General features: G+C 35.2%; 3 protein-coding genes and 1 pseudogene across 8 annotated transcripts in view; 2 read left to right on the top strand and 2 right to left on the bottom strand.

Moving 5' to 3' along the window:
- LOC138939133 (cytochrome P450 6k1-like) overlaps positions 1-17,890 on the bottom strand; it is a 119,177-nt pseudogene that overhangs the window by 31,227 nt on the left and 70,060 nt on the right.
- LOC138939134 (uncharacterized) lies at positions 106-4,064 on the top strand. The gene is made up of 2 exons (XM_070306699.1): positions 106-1,148; positions 1,220-4,064. Exon 1 carries the CDS (start codon positions 106-108, stop codon positions 1,075-1,077), a length of 972 nt encoding a protein of 323 aa, XP_070162800.1. The 3' UTR covers positions 1,078-1,148; positions 1,220-4,064.
- Positions 7,984-9,515, bottom strand: LOC138939135 (uncharacterized). 3 transcript variants are annotated; one of them, XR_011447799.1, is made up of 4 exons: positions 9,161-9,515; positions 8,792-8,972; positions 8,417-8,656; positions 7,984-8,350 (listed from the first exon to the last, which is right to left on the bottom strand). XR_011447799.1 is itself a non-coding variant. In XM_070306701.1 (4 exons), the coding sequence occupies exons 2-4, from the start codon at positions 8,965-8,967 to the stop codon at positions 8,229-8,231; spliced, it is 531 nt and encodes a 176-aa protein (XP_070162802.1). In that variant the 5' UTR covers positions 8,968-8,972; positions 9,161-9,515; the 3' UTR covers positions 7,984-8,228. The 3 variants fall into 3 exon arrangements, 2 of the variants coding, with proteins under 2 accessions (XP_070162802.1, XP_070162803.1); XM_070306701.1 differs by having other exon boundaries at positions 8,799-8,972; XM_070306702.1 differs by having other exon boundaries at positions 8,846-8,972; positions 9,161-9,508.
- LOC138939132 (probable cytochrome P450 6a13) overlaps positions 13,889-17,890 on the top strand; it is a 14,418-nt gene continuing 10,416 nt past the window's right edge. For all 4 annotated transcript variants that reach the window (XR_011447798.1, XR_011447797.1, XM_070306698.1 and 1 more), the window contains exon 1: positions 13,889-14,080. The gene's annotated coding sequence lies outside the window, so the exon portion shown is untranslated. The remainder of the gene's footprint in view (positions 14,081-17,890) is intronic.

Here is a 17,890-nt window from a genome sequence, read left to right as displayed (position 1 = left end):
CGCATAATCGCTGGTATCGAATCTGTCGACGTTGCGCTTTATATTCTCATATATAATACATCTTCACACTCGATGTGATATATAAGACTGTCGGTGTCGGTGTACATGATAGAGGAATACATTGCGTGGGAGCAACGATGCGACGAATATATCGAATCATTGGAAGAGCAAAGTCGAATCAAACGTTCACGATTATCGATTGGGATTCGACAATCGCTGATTGCCCGAATTGCACGACTCGAGGGATTGAAGCACTCGTTACGCACGCGTTTTGTACACGCGGGTGCAGGATGCAGCACGCGACAACACGGATTGATCTGGCGAAAGATCGATACGGCGTTCGAGAGTCGCATATTTACTGGTGCGGTTATAAATCATAATCACATCGAGTCTCGCCAATTTTTCGAGGATGCTAAAGACATTGTGCTCGAACACGTGCAAACCGTGCTGAAAAAACACTTTAATATGAAAATTAATACTGTGTTCAATGGTGAATTTGTGACGGGTGATAAACGCGCAAATAAAAGTATCAATACGAGAAACTATGAACTCTTTCGCACAACCGATTTACGCGAATGGTACGAGCGGCGCGTTGTCGAGCCCACTCTAGCATCACACGAAGAATTTCAGAAACGCGATAGCGGGTGGGCATTATCGCGAATACTCGATTTAATCGTAAATATAAATAAATATAATCCTATACGCGCGGGATGTCACATAAAATTACCGCGAGAAATAACAATGAAGAAAGCGGTAATCAATGTGCAATCTAATGACAATGCGTGTTTCGCGTGGTCTGTGGTCGCCGCTCTATATCCAGCCGAAAGAAACGCGGATCGGGAATTTTCGTACCCGCATTACACGACAGTGCTGAATCTCCAAGATATTGAGTTTCCAGTAACTGTGAACCAAATTAAAAAATTCAAACTTGCCAACGATATCTCAATCAATGTATATAGTATCTGTGTATATATAGAGGAAAAGAACATTGTCCCGATACGTCTGAGTGAGCTAAAAAGAGACAAACACGTCAACTTGCTATACGTGGAAGACAACAACGTTGGACATTTCGCGTGAATCAAGAATTTATCCAGGCTCGTAAGCTCGCAATTGAGCAAAAAAGAACATAAGATATATATCTGCGATCGGTACGTATATATTTAATAAAATACATTGTAGAAATAATGCAAAAAAAAAATAAAAAAATAATTTTTTACAGATGTTTGCACTACTTTGACTCGAACGACAAGTTACAGTCACATACGGTGGACTGTCGAGAGATGAACGAGTGCGCTATCCGATTACCGAGCGATAAGGACAAGTGGCTCACGTTCAACAACTATAATCGGAAAGATATAATCGGCTTCCTTTCGTCGTGTACGCCGACTTGGAATGTGTTTTAGAGAAGACGGAAGAAGAGAGAAACTACCAACATCATAAAGTATTTAGCATAGCATATTATGTACATTGTTCGTACGATGATTCGTTATCTGCGTATCATTCCCGTCGCGATATCGATTGCACATCATGGTTCGTCGAAGAACTTAAAAATTTAGCACTGCGTGTAAAAAGTATTTTATCAGCTAATGTCCCCATGGTAAATTTAACATCTGATGAATGTGAAAATTTTCATAGCGCGACACAATGTCACATTTGCGAGAAACCATTCGTACAAGACGATACACGCGTACGCGATCATTGCCATCTGACCGGGCGATACAGAGGTCCCGCGCATTCAAATTGCAATTTAAATTATAAAGATTCTTTTTGCATTCCAATAGTTTTTCATAATTTATCCGGTTACGACGCGCACTTCATTATCAAGGAAATAGCTACAGCGTTCAAAGGGGGAATCGAGTTACTTCCGATAACAAAGGAAAAATATATATCATTTACGAAAAATGTTAAACTTACCGAAGAGAAATCAAATCATATTAAATTGCGTTTTATCGATTCGTATAAATTTCTCACAGCTAGTCTCGATAAATTGGCATCATTCTTGAATAAAGACAAACTCACAATTTTAAAATTTATCGAATGACAATTTCATTTTATTAACACGGAAGGGCGTCTTTCCGTACGAATATATTGACTGCGTCGACAGGTTGCAAGATACGTGTTTACCACCGCGCGAATCATTTTGCAGTTCCTTGACCGGTGACACAATATCCGAAGGCGATTACGCGCACGCCGAGAACGTGTGGGAGCGGTTCTCCATTCGAACGCTGGGCGAATATAGCGACTTGTATCTCAAAATTGATATCTTGTTATTAGCAGACATTTTTGAAAATTTCCGCGAGAGTTGTATTAAAAGTTATGGGCTCGACCCCGCGTATTACTACACTCTTCCCGGATACACGTGGGACGCCATGTTGAAGCATACAAATATTACATTCGAATTGCTTACGGATATCGACATGGTTTTATTTATCGAACGCGAAATACGCGGTGGTTTGAGTCAATGTTCCAACAGATACGCACATGCTAATAACAAGTATATGCAGTCGTACGATCCATCGAAACCTTCAACGTATCTCACGTACTTTGATGTAAATAATTTGTACGGATGGGCAATGTGTCAACTCTTGCCCTATGCAGATTTTCGATAGGTCGACGACGTATCCGATTTTGATACATCATCGATCGCGCTCGATTCGCCTAAAGGCTACATCCTTGAAATCGATCTCGAGTATCCGCAACATGTTCACGATGCGCACACTGACCTACCGTTTTGCCCGACACGCGACAAACCACCTGGTAAGCGGCAGGATAAGCTGCTCGCAACCTTATACGATAAGAAACGTTACGTAATACATTACCGCAACCTGCAGCAATGCACGCGACACGGACTTCGCGTTACAAAAATACTTCGAATATTACAGTTTTTGCAATCTCCATGGCTTCGAAGTTATATTGAACTCAACACACAATTCCGAAAACTCGTGAAAAATGATTTTGAAAAAAATTTATATAAATTAATGAATAATGCTGTATTTGGCAAAACGATGGAAAATGTGCGCAATCATATGTTAATATTAAGCTCGTGACACATTGGAATGGAAGATATGGCGCAGAGGCGATGATCGCAAAATCAAATTTTCATAGTAGAAGCGTGTTTTTGGAGAATCTGATCGCCGTAGAATTGCGCAATCTCGAGGTGAAATCCAAGACATGTTTGTACGAGTTTCACCACGATTATATGATATCTATGTGTCGATAAAAATGTAAAATCATGTACACCGACACCGACAGTCTCATATATCACATCGAGTGTGAAGATGTATATGAGAATATAAAGCGCAACGTCGACAGATTCGATACCAGCGATTATGCGGTGGACAATGTGTACGGTATACCGCTTGCGAATAAAAAAATACCGGGTTTAATGAAGGATGAAAATAATGGCGCCATCATGACCGAATTCGTCGGGCTTAGGGCAAAAATGTACGCATTGCGAGTAGATGGTAAGAAAGACACGAAAAAGGTAAAAGGCGTCAAGAGTAACATCGTCGCGAGAACGATAACGTTCAACGATTACACACAGTGCTTCGATATGAACTCGACGGTGTGAAGATTGACCGCAACAGAAACGTTGGAATAACTTCCACGATTAAAAACTATATCTCTCTAACAATCGAGAAAGGTAAAATCTTGGGGAATGCTGCGTGGAATATGTCGCATAATGCTGTTGAATCTTACTTCAATTTTTGCGTGCCGCTAAACATACTATTGGGGTTTTGCAAAGATTGTAAGCGAATTGTGATCAACGCTCGTCACGAATTAATTCTGATACGTTCGCGCAACGACAACAATTGCATATTTGGAAATCCTTCGGCTGAAGCTGATATCGAATTACTCAAGATACAATGGCGTATGCCACATGTAATATTGAGCGAGGTCAATAAACTATCCTTGCTTTGGAAAGCGGGCGATACTTGAATATCAGTTTTCGCTCTTGGGATCTATACGAATTTCCTCTATTGCATAATACGACCAAGCATTCGTGGACCGTGAAAGCCGCCTTTCAGCTGGAGAAGCCGCGATACGTGATCTTCGCGTTGCAGACTGGCAGAAAAAATGCTGTGTCAAAAGATATTACTACATTCGACGACTGCAAATTGACCAACGTTAAACTCTATCTAAACTCGGAATTTTATCCCTACGATGATTTGAATTTAGATTCGATAAAAATAGATTCGCCCTCTTGTTCGATATGTACTTTCGTTTTTGCAAATTTTATTACGGATGTGATAATGATGATGTGCTATTAAACATTTCAAAGTTTTTACATTGCGGTCCTCTCGCGGTTATCGATTGCTCGCGACAAAACGAGTCTGTCAAAAATTCCACCGTGGACGTGAGATTAGAGTTTGAGTGCAAGCAGGATATACCGACAAATACTACCGCCTATTGTCTCATCTTACACGATCGCGTTGTCGAATATTGTCCATTGACCAACGTAGTTCGTAAAATTACCTAAATTAGCAAATATCCCCTCCAATGTCAAAATATATAAAGATTGAGATTTTGACGAACGGCAACAGTCGTACATCGTTCTTGCAATCGTACGGTAATATTATCAGCATGATCGCGCCAACGTTTGTGGATTTGCAAGGCTTCATTATCGGGCGAAACTTTATCGTGAAGGAAGTAGCGATATTGAGAAATGGATTTGTTCTCTCTCATTACTTTTTTGTAAGTCCCGTACCATGGCGTGCGCTTACAAAATCTGAGAGATGCCAAGCTTCATGGCTAATCGGACATCACCATGGACGTCAATGGGAGGATGGAAACGTTCCATACAGCATCGCTAGGCGTTTGATTACGAGAGTTGTGATGGGCGCGACGGAAGAGGAAGATGGAGCATCTCCTATCATGTACGTTAAAGGACGCGAAAAACGAGAATGCTTGGTCGATATACTTGACGATGATGCGAGAAACGACGTTATTATTGAGACCTTGGATGCGGACTATGAAGATATCACTTTGTTAAATAAGCTAGATGTTACTAATACTATGCGCTGTGAAAAACATTTAAAAAATTGTGCTTTACAAAATGTATTTAAAATATTCAATTGGTGGACGAATCATCTTAAAGATTCATCCAAACATTATTTAGAATAAACTGTTGTTAAAATATATTTTATTATCTTTTATTCTTCCCTTTTCCTCTTTCTTATCCCAGTACATGAGTATTAAATTTCTATATGTGACGTTAGATAGCGGCGTCAGCTAGTTAATTTAAATATAGATATTACATTTCAGTACATGGACACAGACTTTAAATATTTGAATGGTGTATAAATAATTGTTTTGTCGTTCAAAGCTGTTCAATAGCCGTTCAATAGTTGTTTATAGCCGTTCGATAACCGTTCAAAGTCCTCCGATAGCCGTTCGATAGCCGTTCAAAGCCCTTCGATAGTCGTTCAAGACCGTTCAAAAGCCGTTCAATGGCCGTTCAATAGCCGTTCGATAGCGGTTTACATATTATAATAATATATTATTCATATTTAAAAGACTTTAGATATTTGCTCGTGGAAACATGCTAACTTTTGTTTTCTTATCAAGAGCTGAAAGTAAGCGTTCTTCGTAACTGATACATCCCCTACTCTAAAATGTTTCATCGAGACAACGTCTGCCCTGTCGTGGCTATCATAACGTTTCAAGCAGTGAGTGACGAAAAGTTTAAGTGGTAAAGTGAAAATGCCGTCACTAATAGACTTGATATTGCAACGAGAACGGGTGAATGCGTCATGGTGAGCTCACGATCTGGTGATGGGGCTGTTGAGAGCCCTATTGAATCTAGTAGTGTACCAGAGAGGAAGTAGCATTTTTTATTTTATATGTTACATTTACTATGTATAGTATATTATAATATATTATAATTTGATTTATAGTACAATAACACGAGCGACATAGAAATCCCCGGATTTTTAAATTTCGAACGTTGACGAGATGTCCGAATAGTGCGACGGAACGTGCGAGACGAATTGGACGAATTATGGGGAGATACTGTGGAGGCTCGAGAGTACGATTCAGTCAATTGATCTTGGATGTACTGTGATATTTTCGATCTACGAAAATTATTCGGGCTCGAACTCTAGGAGGAAGACGCTGTGGAAGAACCGTGGGACGAACCTCCGAGCAAGATGTCGAAGGCTTGATTATGAGTATCTTTTTAAGATTCGTAATATATTAAATATTACAAATTAGATTAGTATACTAATGAGATTTCTTTTCTGTTTCAGATGGAGCGCCATCATATTATATTTTATTTTATTATTATTATTATTATTTTTATATATATATTATTATTTTATTATTATTTTTATTTTTTATTATTTTTAAACACACACACACACATAGGTCTATATTAAATATATATTGAATGAATATTATTTTATTAAATATATATGTCGATTATTTCTGCGCCTCCTTCTCTCACGTCCATGCATGCCTCGCATTATCTCTCCCCCACGTGCATGCTAACGTCATCCTTTTCCTACTCATGCGCTATTCTTCTTTTACACATTGCGAACGTCTCGCGCCATCCTTTTCCCACGTGCATGCAAACGCTATCCTTGTCTTACGCTCATATGGACGCCTCGCGCTATCCTTGTCCCACGTCCATAGAATATCATTAGCGCTATCCTTCTCTTACACATTGCGGACGCCTCGCGTTATCTCTCTCACACCTACTCGCAGACGCGTGCGTTCCTTCTTCCCCGCGCCAACCGTTCCGCCGCGATCCCCCTCCTCCCTCTCCGCGGACCCCTCGCCTACCGGTTAGGACGCGGTCCCCCCTCCCCCCTCTCCGCGGACCCCTCGCCCATCGATTTCGCCGCGGTTCCCCCCCCGCGTGACGTCATAACCCCCCCCTGTGACGTTATACCCCCCGCGCCGGTTTCCACTCGCCCCTCACCCCTCCCTCCTTATTTTCTGTCTCTACATATTTAACACAATGCGAAAAGTTTATATTTTATTGCTCTTTCCAAAGTATGCACATATCCTTGACTCCATTCCTCTACATAATGATATCGGTAATGTAACTATAAAGCGTTGGTAATATACCGACACTTTTAGTTACACTTAGATGATGGCGTTCACCCGTCGGAGTTCGCCCGTCGCTCCAGCATCCTCTTAAATTTTTTTTCAAGTTTTAATACATTAAAACTTTTAATAATCTTATTCACTGCGCAGCACACACACACACACACACACACACACACACACACATACACACACGCGAATGATTTACAATTGCATATTGGCTGTTTAGAACTGCAGAAATATGTAAAAACTGCACAAAAAATAGCTCTTATTATAATCTTATAATAAGAACATTGTACAATTAAAAACCTAGAAAATGCAACATAAAGTAAAATAAACATTTGACTTGTAGTAATACTGATGGTAACACTTACATTTCTAATTTAAAATAATAGGTATATGTTTTTAACAAAAATATAATATGTATCTTTGAACTTAATATGCAGCGCAAAAAGTACAAAAAGAGTTTACTTTTCAGAAATTTACATCTCACAATCAGTCATTTTTTAGATAGATAGTCTTTTAAATATCTTTTGTCTTTCAGACACATGTGCTGTCTGGGTTCTTATTTAGTTTTACATCCACAAAAAAACATATTTTTTTCCCTTCATACTGTTTTTAAAAGATTGCTTCTTTAAGAAAGTTTATATCATTTTTTATAAACATAAAATGTATACTTAAAAACTTAATATCACTTTATGTCTCTATCGCAGAAATATACAGGAAAGGTGCAAGTCCCAGTATACTCAAAAACTAAAAAATATTTTAACATATGAGACAAATTAATCAAATAAAAAGTTAATAGATATATATCACTTTTATAAATATATCATATTATTTATCACTTTATGTCTCTGTAATACCGGGACTGGCACCTTTTCTGTATATTTCTGCGACACGAAAAAAATCAGAAATACATAATAATTTCTTATTATCTGGTATCTGCTTTATTAAGTATTGCAAGAAATTTAATTCCTCGATATTAATATTAGTAATAGTTTCAGTAGGACGAGTTATTCTTGCTGCGATATCAGATGCATTTTTTGAAAGTTGTTCTATACAACTCTTAATTACGTCTTTATTTTTCTCTCTCTTCATCACATCTGACATTGGTTTTTTATACTGCTGGTTCTGTATTGATGCTACAGTTTTTCCTCGAATAGTGAAAGATTTTTCAGTCAATGATGCTTCAGATTGAGAGGTTGATATTTTTTTGGTGCCTGCACTTTAATAATAGGCACTGATGATGTTGATATACTTGGAGTTGCACAAGAAGTCATGTTTGACTTTTTGTTGAGTACTGCAATAATAATACACATACACAATAGACGAACAAACATACACAGTACAAATATTAAATTCTTACATGACTTGTTTTCATCAGAGGACATGCATTGCATAGAGGCAGGAAGAATATTATCCACATAAACAATGTCTTCCATAGTTTCATCCTCTTGTGTCATCTCTGCTTTCCTTTTTAAAACATTTGTACAGGAATCTGCTTCATCTGTGCAAAACTGTCTGTCATCTGGTTGTGTGTAAAACTGATTGTGTGTCAAAATAAATAGAGTCGCAGCTAGAGTGTCCTGTATAATTACTTGTTGTCCTGTGTAAATTAAAAAAAAAATATGTGTATATTTACCAATTACCGATGTATATTTACATTAAAAAAGGAATACATTACTATTATATAAACTTTTTCAGAGAAATTAAAATAAATAAATACTAAAACCATATGTACATCCTACTATTGATATGTTCTGAAAGGAATAATAAATCGTTATAATATTCCCACGTTGATTCAAATCTCGTATCTCCATCTTGTACACCTGCTCCTGAGGAGGGAATACTAGCACTAACTTTCTTCCTTTCTTTTTGAAAAGTATTCCTTAGATGTTTGAATCGTTTTGCAACCATATCTCCTAGATAAAAGTAAATATAAAATAGTAGTTGAGAAAAAAGTTGTCAGAGAACAATCTAACCTATTTGTGTTATCAGCATATATGCTTAAAATAACAGATATAAACTACACAACACACATATCTACATATATACTTAACAGATATAACTACATATATACTTAAAACAAATTAAATTAATAAAAACTTACCTGAAAGGAGGAATTAACGAAGCACCAATACATTGCCAAGCTAAATCTTTTGCTTGCTTATCTTTATACACTCGTGAGCTCTTGGCATATAAACCAATGTTATTGCGTACAGATGCAATAACTTGCCTCGTTCTTTCTGAAATTCAATATGGTAATATCTCCATTTTCACTGAATTGGAATTCATGATGCACGTGAATATTCATTTATATTTTCCCACTTCCCACTTCTTAGGTACTCTGTGATTCGTCGACGCAATTACCGCAACACAGAAAATTAAAGTTAAACCAACTCGTCGCGTATGATGGATTTGCGAATGCGTGCACGCTGCGTGCGCTGCAACGTCACCTTGCGTGCGCGTCTGCGAACTGCGTCTGGCGTGTTGCGTCCTATGTAGACGGGCCTTTATGCCCGATCGGTGTTTGTCTGGCGGCGGACTTCCGGCGGATCGATGGCCGGGTAACAGTGGAGGGATGCATCGTTACAAATTTTATTAATATATTATCCAAAAATTTTTTAAATATAAACAATATTTTTGAAAAACTTATTAATAACTAATAATATCCCAGATAGCACAAAACATCCTCAGGATCATCCTGAATATATCCAGGACGGTTCAGGACATTTTTGTAGGATGTTTTATCATAAATATATTTATAAAAATTTAATATTCATATATAATTATTTTTTGTTGTGTCGGCTATTTAATATAATTTAGAAATCTTAGGTATTATAATAAGTATTAATGTCCTATAAATGTCCACTGGATAACCCCTGGATGTCTGTAGGATATCCTACAGACATCCAGGGGTTATCCAGTGGACATTTATAGGACATTAATACTTATTATAATACCTAAGATTTCTAAATTATATTAAATAGCCGACACAACAAAAAATAATTATATATGAATATTAAATTTTTATAAATATATTTATGATAAAACATCCTACAAAAATGTCCTGAACCGTCCTGGACATATTCAGGATGATCCTGAGGATGTTTTGTGCTGTCTGGGATATTAACCTCTGGAGAATCCAGGGAGATCCTGTGGAACATCCTAAGGATTTTTATAGGATATGTTAGGGATATTTTTCGTATGTTTCAAGGAGCAAATTTAAAAATTTAAATATAAATTAAAATTATGTTTTGTTATTTACTGCCAATATTAAAAATCTAATATTAAAAATAGTTTACCGTTCTTTAATATTTGAGGCTTTCGTGCTGTACATGAATATTTTAGGTTTGGCTCCCGGGTTTGAGTTGTGTAATATTTTCTAAACAATCCAATATCTGAATTCCCTATGTTGGGATTGCATCAGAAATTGAACTGATAGAAAATAATTACATTTGTAATTTCCTGTCAGTTGCTCTTTGCAAGCTTTATATAATTCTCATGACCAAATCTCAAATACGAGTTCGCGTGTCGCATAGCGGTAAACAAACGAACTAGCGGTTGAATACTATTGTTTGTAAAGTTTTTGGAATGTTGCGAACAGTAACATTTCTCACGAAATATTAAATAAATAATAATTTTGTCGCTATGCGACACGCGAACTCGTATTTGAGATTTGGTCATGAGAATTATATAAAGCTTGCAAAGAGCAACTGACAGGAAATTACAAATGTAATTATTTTCTATCAGTTCAATTTCTGATGCAATCCCAACATAGGGAATTCAGATATTGGATTGTTTAGAAAATATTACACAACTCAAACCCGGGAGCCAAACCTAAAATATTCATGTACAGCACGAAAGCCTCAAATATTAAAGAACGGTAAACTATTTTTAATATTAGATTTTTAATATTGGCAGTAAATAACAAAACATAATTTTAATTTATATTTAAATTTTTAAATTTGCTCCTTGAAACATACGAAAAATATTCCTAACATATCCTATAAAAATCCTTAGGATGTTCCACAGGATCTTCCTGGATTCTCCAGATGTTAATATACGGCTATCATTTACTCTTCCTCAGGAGGAGGAGATCTGAGGATTACAATGGGATATCCTGAGAATATTCTACATGTATGTCCTGGATGCCCTTTGGACGTCCTAAGGACATCCTTGTGCTGTCTGGGATATAACTTAACTAAAAAATATTTAAATAAAAATTTAAAATTTTTATTTTTTTTCAAATATTAATATGTTCAATATAAAAGAATTCTTTTGCACAAATTTTATATAATTAAAAGAATAAAATCAAGTTTTTTATAATTTTAAGTTAAAAAAGTTATCAGTTAAAAAAGTTAATAAAATTTAGGTATATTTAGTTGCAAATTCTATGTTGAATTACAATATATGCGGTCTAGTCTTTTTTTTATTAATATGTTAAGTAATAATTCAGTTTTTTTGTGATACAGTTTTAAAATCAAATTTGAATAATTTTCAGTATTTTTTTATACATATAAGACTAAGCAAAGTATTATAGTTGATAGCTTTAGAAGAAATATCTGTACGAAATAAGTGTTAAGTTTTCTTAATTTCATTTTATTTTTAAATATTAACATGTTTAATAAAAGAATTATTTTGCACAAATTTTATATAATTAAAATGATAAAATTAATTTCTTATAATTTGAGATTAAAATACAATTATCAGTTAAAAGGATAATAAAATTTAGATACATTTATTTGCAAATTCTATGTTATAATATATGCAATTAAGCTTTAAATCTTTTTTTATTAATATATTAAGCAATAATTCAGTTTTGAGAAAAGAGTTTTCTGTAGTGTTACGTCCAGACTCGAGGAAGGATGAGTCAATGGAAGGGTGCAACTATTATCTTTATGATCCCGAAGTTATACCGATCTCGAAGCGTTAGAATCGGGTCGAACAAACTTGACAGTCCGAAAATCAGGTAAACGACCGTTAGGGTCGCTATTACTCTGTTTTTCAGAAGTTCGCTCGGCGGTCCCTTTTTGGTAAAAGAATTTAATCTCTATTACGCGGGATGGGACCAGGTGCGATCTTTTGACTGGAGAATGAGAGGGGTTAATAAAGATTTAAATTAGAATATAAATTTATTCATAATAAATTAAACTACTTTGGTATACATTATATCAAATGATGAGAACAATAGTTATTTTAATATGCGTATGGGTGTGTGTGTGTGTGTGTGTGTGTGTGTGTGTGTGTGTGTTTGGTTGTTCGCGGTTCTTACAATCGTACGGAGGACATCAGTCAGAATAATGAGGCAAGATTCTATTATTAATATTGAATTTTTGACTAGTTATTACAAAATATCTGTTAGAAAAAGAAAATATTAGGAGGTTGATTTCATAATTCTAGGATTGGTATGAGGATTCGTCATCGAGATCTGGGAGTTCATGACAGAACTCTTCCAGTGCTCTCTCGAATTCGTCGGATTCAGGAGGGAAAGAAAGGAGAGGGAATGGAGATTGATAGCAGGATTCGTCCTCCAAATTAGGGAGTTCATTGCAGAAATCCTGCACTGCCTTCTCGAACTCGTCTAATTCTGAAGGAGGAGAAGGAAGGGGTGAATTTTCAAGGATGATCGTTGACAACGAGGAAAACGATCGGGGGGAAAGCGGCAGGAGAAGATGGTTCTGAAGGATATATTGGGAAGTAACTAGGGGGGAAGTCAATGACTGTTTTTTCTGTGTGTGTGGTGATTGTGTAATTACTACTACTACTGTTGACTAAGGTTGATTTAAAATTTACGGAAGTTCGCGTCTTCTGACTCGCGGAACGGACCTTTGCGGTAGCGGGTTGGAGATTGTAAGTTTTTCCCGATCTGGTTCTCACTATGGGACCGATGACAACGTTATTTATTGCGGGAATAAAAAATATAATTAAACTGAATTATTAGAGACCTACTTTCGTTGCTGGCCCTTAATTGGTAGATTAAGTAAACTTGTCGTCCTTCGCTAAGATGTGGGTGCCGGGTTGCCCTGGAGACGACGCCAAGATGAGGACACTGATGTTGAACTAGTCACTCTTTGAATTTTTTTCTCTTAATGCGCGCACACGAAACTAATTGCCCGGCACTGAATTTATGAATCTCTGAATCTCTGAATTTCTGAATCTATGAATGCTGAATCTATGAATGCTGTATCTATAAATGCTGAATCTATGAATCTCTGAATGCTCGAATCTATCAATCTCTGAATCTATGAATGCTCGAATCTATGAGTCTCTGAATCTATGAATGCTCGAATCTATGAGTGCTCCAGTCTTACGAGTTCTTTCTTTTATATAACCCTTTTTTGAGGGCGTCTTCTAATTTTAAGAGTGGGATCTTTCAAAACTTTAACGAATTGAAATTATGCAAAAGTAGGGATTCTTCAAGATTTTAACGAATTAGAATCGTGCCAGTGTCCTCATTCAGCAAAGGGTGTCTCCTATTTTCGTATTTTTACCCGTGCTGATCGTTGGTTGGTGAGTTCGATATTAGTTCACAAGTTCTTTAAACATTAGCCTTTCCGGGGGAACCTCGCGCACATGATCTGATTAGAAAAGGGTCTTACTTCCTTATAATTATTTTTGTCAACGTTGATGCAGCTGTGTTTATTAATTGTCCGTTAGAAAATTATTATCAGTATTAATGCAGCTGAGTTTATTAAACATTTCGTTAAAAGTTCTTGTTATCTCGTTGTTCTTCCGCCGGAAATTCTATTGCAAGGGGTAGCTGTTATTTTTTATTTATCTCGAGACCAGCATGGTTTCCATCATCGATTTCCTTGCGTCTTTCCCACGGATACTCGTGGATATTGTTACTGACAAATGACAGTGTTTAAATTTAAAAGAAACGTATGGCACAAGATGCTTTGTTTATTGAACGGTTCGTTCTTATCACCAACTGACGATCGCTACCGCAACGTCGCGGAAGAAAGGAATCGTGGAGTCGCCAGGACGTAATAGTAGTATTCATAAAACTGCGAAGAAGTATAGTACGGTAATATATACTTATAGAACTTATATTAAGAAGAGATTTTTTTTATAATAGATATAAGATTACAAAACGTCTATTGTATAGATACAGAAGAAATATTTATATTGGATGAGGTTGTAGTGTATGTTATAAAATACAATCTTTTCTATCTCCGAATTAACTGTTCTGTGAACTTGTGAAACGGAGAGTAGCATTAAAAAAGTTTTTTTTTTTTATACGTATAAGACTGTGATACAATAAGACTGTGCAAAGATTGTTAACATGTTCAGAAAAAATATCTATACAAAATAGGTATTGTTTCCTTAATTATTAAGTTACATAATACAGCATAAACAAGAAATTTTTTGCAATATTTGTAACAGAGTAACTCATTGTTAGCTATTTATAGTTTAAAAAGTAAGAAATATTAAATAATAAAGATGTTCTAACAGGGCGTTTTTTTCTACATTGCTTACTGCACACATGACAGATATCTTAACCTCACGTATGTCACTGTCTTATTATCCCATTATGTGTTTTCAGAATCAAAAATATTTGTAAGTTTATGAGATTGTGCTGTTTCTACGAAATTATATTGGGTAAGCATTCTTTGTTAACATGGAAGAGCTTGGATATTTTAGCAATATAGGACAAGTTTTGGATGCATGTAATTAGACACATTATAATTAGAAGCGAGTATTTTCTGTTATATCTTCATAGTTTGTAGTAAAGAGTATATATATGCAACATAAGCCTAATAATTTTCTAGTCATTAATCAATCTTTTTTTATTTACAGTGGAATCATTACTAGAAATAATGCACTATTGTGACTACGCAACATATACCAGTGCTGGAATAACTACTGTGCAACTACAATATGAGGTAATGTTTTTAAGTATTGTGTTTTCTGACTGTTCATTCAACCTAAAGGAAGATTGAATTATGATGATGACAATTGTACTGGTAAGATCGCTGTATGAACGAGATCTTAATGTCACGCTGTTTATTAATATTAGATCATGTTTATTTTGATCTTAAGCAGGTGAAAGTAATAGGTGAATGTTAATTTGCAGGGATAATTTTTGCATCGAATGACAGAAAAAAATTTATTTACAAAGCACGAGAATCTTTTAAGCGAGAGTTAAATATTATAATCTCCGCTAATAGAATCTTGTGATCTGTAATGAAATGATCAACGCTTCTTCAATAACTTGCAGTGCCTGTTGATGCATTAATGATTTCAGATTGTTGATGTATTAGAAGATTGAGTAAACATTTGTATTGCTATACAGTGAGTGAATACATCAGCGAAGATAGTGCTTTGGCATATTATATCCAAATGTGGCATATTGTAATATATAAAAAAAAATCTTATAACATTTTGTTCTTAACCGATTTATCAACTTTACAATTACATTGCAGTGTACATATGAACACATTATTTTTCAGAGAAATAATTTTATATCAATATGATAATTATATTTGTATTAATTATACTTGAAGGTTTACATGTATGTACTGTCTCACATAATGCATATACATGGACTTATTAGAAATATTAGAATAGAGATATTTATACATTTGTATATCGGTGTATTTCGTATGGTGAATAATGAATTGTACCATACTTTTTCGTATTTGAAATCAATTTGTCATTGTTTACGGACAGCATACTATACGAAATACACCGATATACAAATATATAAATATATTTATTCTAATATTTCTAATAATTCCATATTTCAATATATGTATATGCATTATGTGAGACAGTACATACATGTAAATCATCAAGTATAGTTATTACAAATATAATTATCATATTGATACAAAATTATTTCTCTGAAAAATAATATGTTCATGTATACACTCCAATGTAATTGTAAACTTGATAAATTGATTAAGAACAAAATGTTATAATCTTTTTTTTGTGATGCAGATAATATACATATATAATATGTGTTATAATATATATATTACAATATGCCACATTTGGATATAATATGCCAAAGCACTGTCTTCGTTGATGTATTCACTCACTATATAGCGATATAAATGTTTACTCAATCTTCTAACACATCAACAATCTGAAATCATTAATGCATCAACAGGCACTGCAAGTTAGTGAAGAAGCGTTAATCATTTCATTACAGATCACAAGATTCTATTAGCAGAGACTATAATATTTAACTCTCGCTTAAAAGATTCTCGTGCTTTGTAAATGAATTTTTTTCGATGCAAATTGAATCTCTGCAAATTAATATTCACCTATTACTTTCACCTGCTTAAAATCAAAATAAACATGATATAATGTTAATAAACAGCGTGACATTAAGATCTCGTTCATACAGCGATCTTACCAGTACAATTGTCATCACCACCCAGTCAGCCAGGTCTGTTCTAACAGATATTGCCAAGTGCTTGCTACAAATTATTGTCAGCAAAAAGGCTACAAATTTGGTACAAGAGTTGTTATTACCGATTAAGCTAGCAGATTGCCGGCAAGAATCAAGCAAAGCTTGCTAACATAACTACACAGCAAATTGGCGGCAGAAACCGAGCAAAGCTTGCTGACATGATTGACATCAGATTGTCGGCAAGAACTGAGCAGGATCTAGAGTGCGCAATCTGATGGCAAATTGGCAGCAAAAACCGAACAAAATCTGCAGCTTATTTTATAAAGTATTATAAAATAGTTCAGTCGCTTATCGCTATGCGGCGCGTTATTCATTATCTATACCCGTATTCAAATTCTTGTCACGAGTGTATATAAAGCCTACAAAATGCTAATAATATTATAATATATATATTTCTATCAGTTCAATTTTTGACACAATTCTTATACAGGAAATTCAGATATTGAATTGATTTTTTGCAAATCGGACAGATAATTGTTCGATTTTCACTTATTCAAACAATTTCTGTCCAAAAAGATCTTCAATTTTATAAATTAAGTTATTTGAATTTACCTATATGTTTTAACATATTAATATATGATTTTATATAATGTCTAATTATCTAATGGTCATTTTATGACCAAAACTTATCATCATTTTGTGACTTAGGGTTAAGGCTTTAAATCTATTTAAATATATACTTTTATATGAATGGCCAAAAACTGCAGAATTTGTTCGGTTTTTGCTGACAATCTGCTATCAGATTGTCTTGCGCAGATCTTGCTCGATTTTTGCCATCAATTTGACGTCAAATCATGTCAAGCTTTGCTCGGTTTTTGCCGTCAATTTGCTGTCAGGTTATGTCAACAAGCTTTGTCACCAAAACACAAGCTTAATGCGGACACAGATGGCACTGGATTTGTTACCAAGTTTTGAGCGAATTTGATGCCAATTTGGCAACAATTTGTTATCAAATTGCTTACTGGGCATAATTCAATTTTCCATTAGGTTGAATGAACAGTCAGAAAGCACAATACTTAAAAACATTACCTCATATTGTAGTTGCACAGTAGATATTCCAGCACTGGTATATGTTGCGTAGTCACAAAAGTGTATTATTTCTAGTAATGATTTCACTGTAAATAAAAAAAGATTGATTAATGACTAGAAAATTATTAGGCTCCCAGTCAGCCAGGTCTGTTCTAACAGATATTGCCAAGTGCTTGCTACAAATTATTGTCAGCAAAAAGGCTACAAATTTGGTACAAGAGTTGTTATTACCGATTAAGCTGGCAGATTGCCGGCAAGAATCAAGCAAAGCTTGCTAACATAACTACACAGCAAATTGGCGGCAGAAATCGAGCAAAGCTTGCTGACATGACTGACATCAGATTGTCGGCAAAAACTGAGCAGTACTCTGCGTTGATACCACTGCTT

The sequence above is a fragment of the Polyergus mexicanus genome, unplaced genomic scaffold, assembly GCF_030449975.1.
Source record: "Polyergus mexicanus isolate NDT 795.1 unplaced genomic scaffold, iyPolMexi1.0 SCAF_14, whole genome shotgun sequence".
NCBI classification, from domain to species: Eukaryota; Metazoa; Arthropoda; class Insecta; order Hymenoptera; family Formicidae; genus Polyergus; species Polyergus mexicanus.
The sequence above is the reverse complement of the archived record's forward strand: the minus strand, read 5'-3'. Positions and strand labels throughout refer to the sequence as shown.

What these genes read in the sequence shown, in the direction of transcription:
- LOC138939134 (XM_070306699.1), top strand. Translation starts at nt 106, where the DNA reads ATGATAGAGGAATACATTGCGTGGGAGCAACGATGCGACGAATATATC.
- LOC138939135 (XM_070306701.1), bottom strand. Translation starts at nt 8,967, where the DNA reads ATGGTTGCAAAACGATTCAAACATCTAAGGAATACTTTTCAAAAAGAA. An exon ending in CCTTTCAGAACATATCAATA is followed by an intron (nt 8,657 to 8,798) that starts GTAGGATGTACA and finishes TAATTTACACAG; the next exon opens with GACAACAAGTAATTATACAG. An exon ending in CTCTGATGAAAACAAGTCAT is followed by an intron (nt 8,351 to 8,416) that starts GTAAGAATTTAA and finishes TTATTATTGCAG; the next exon opens with TACTCAACAAAAAGTCAAAC.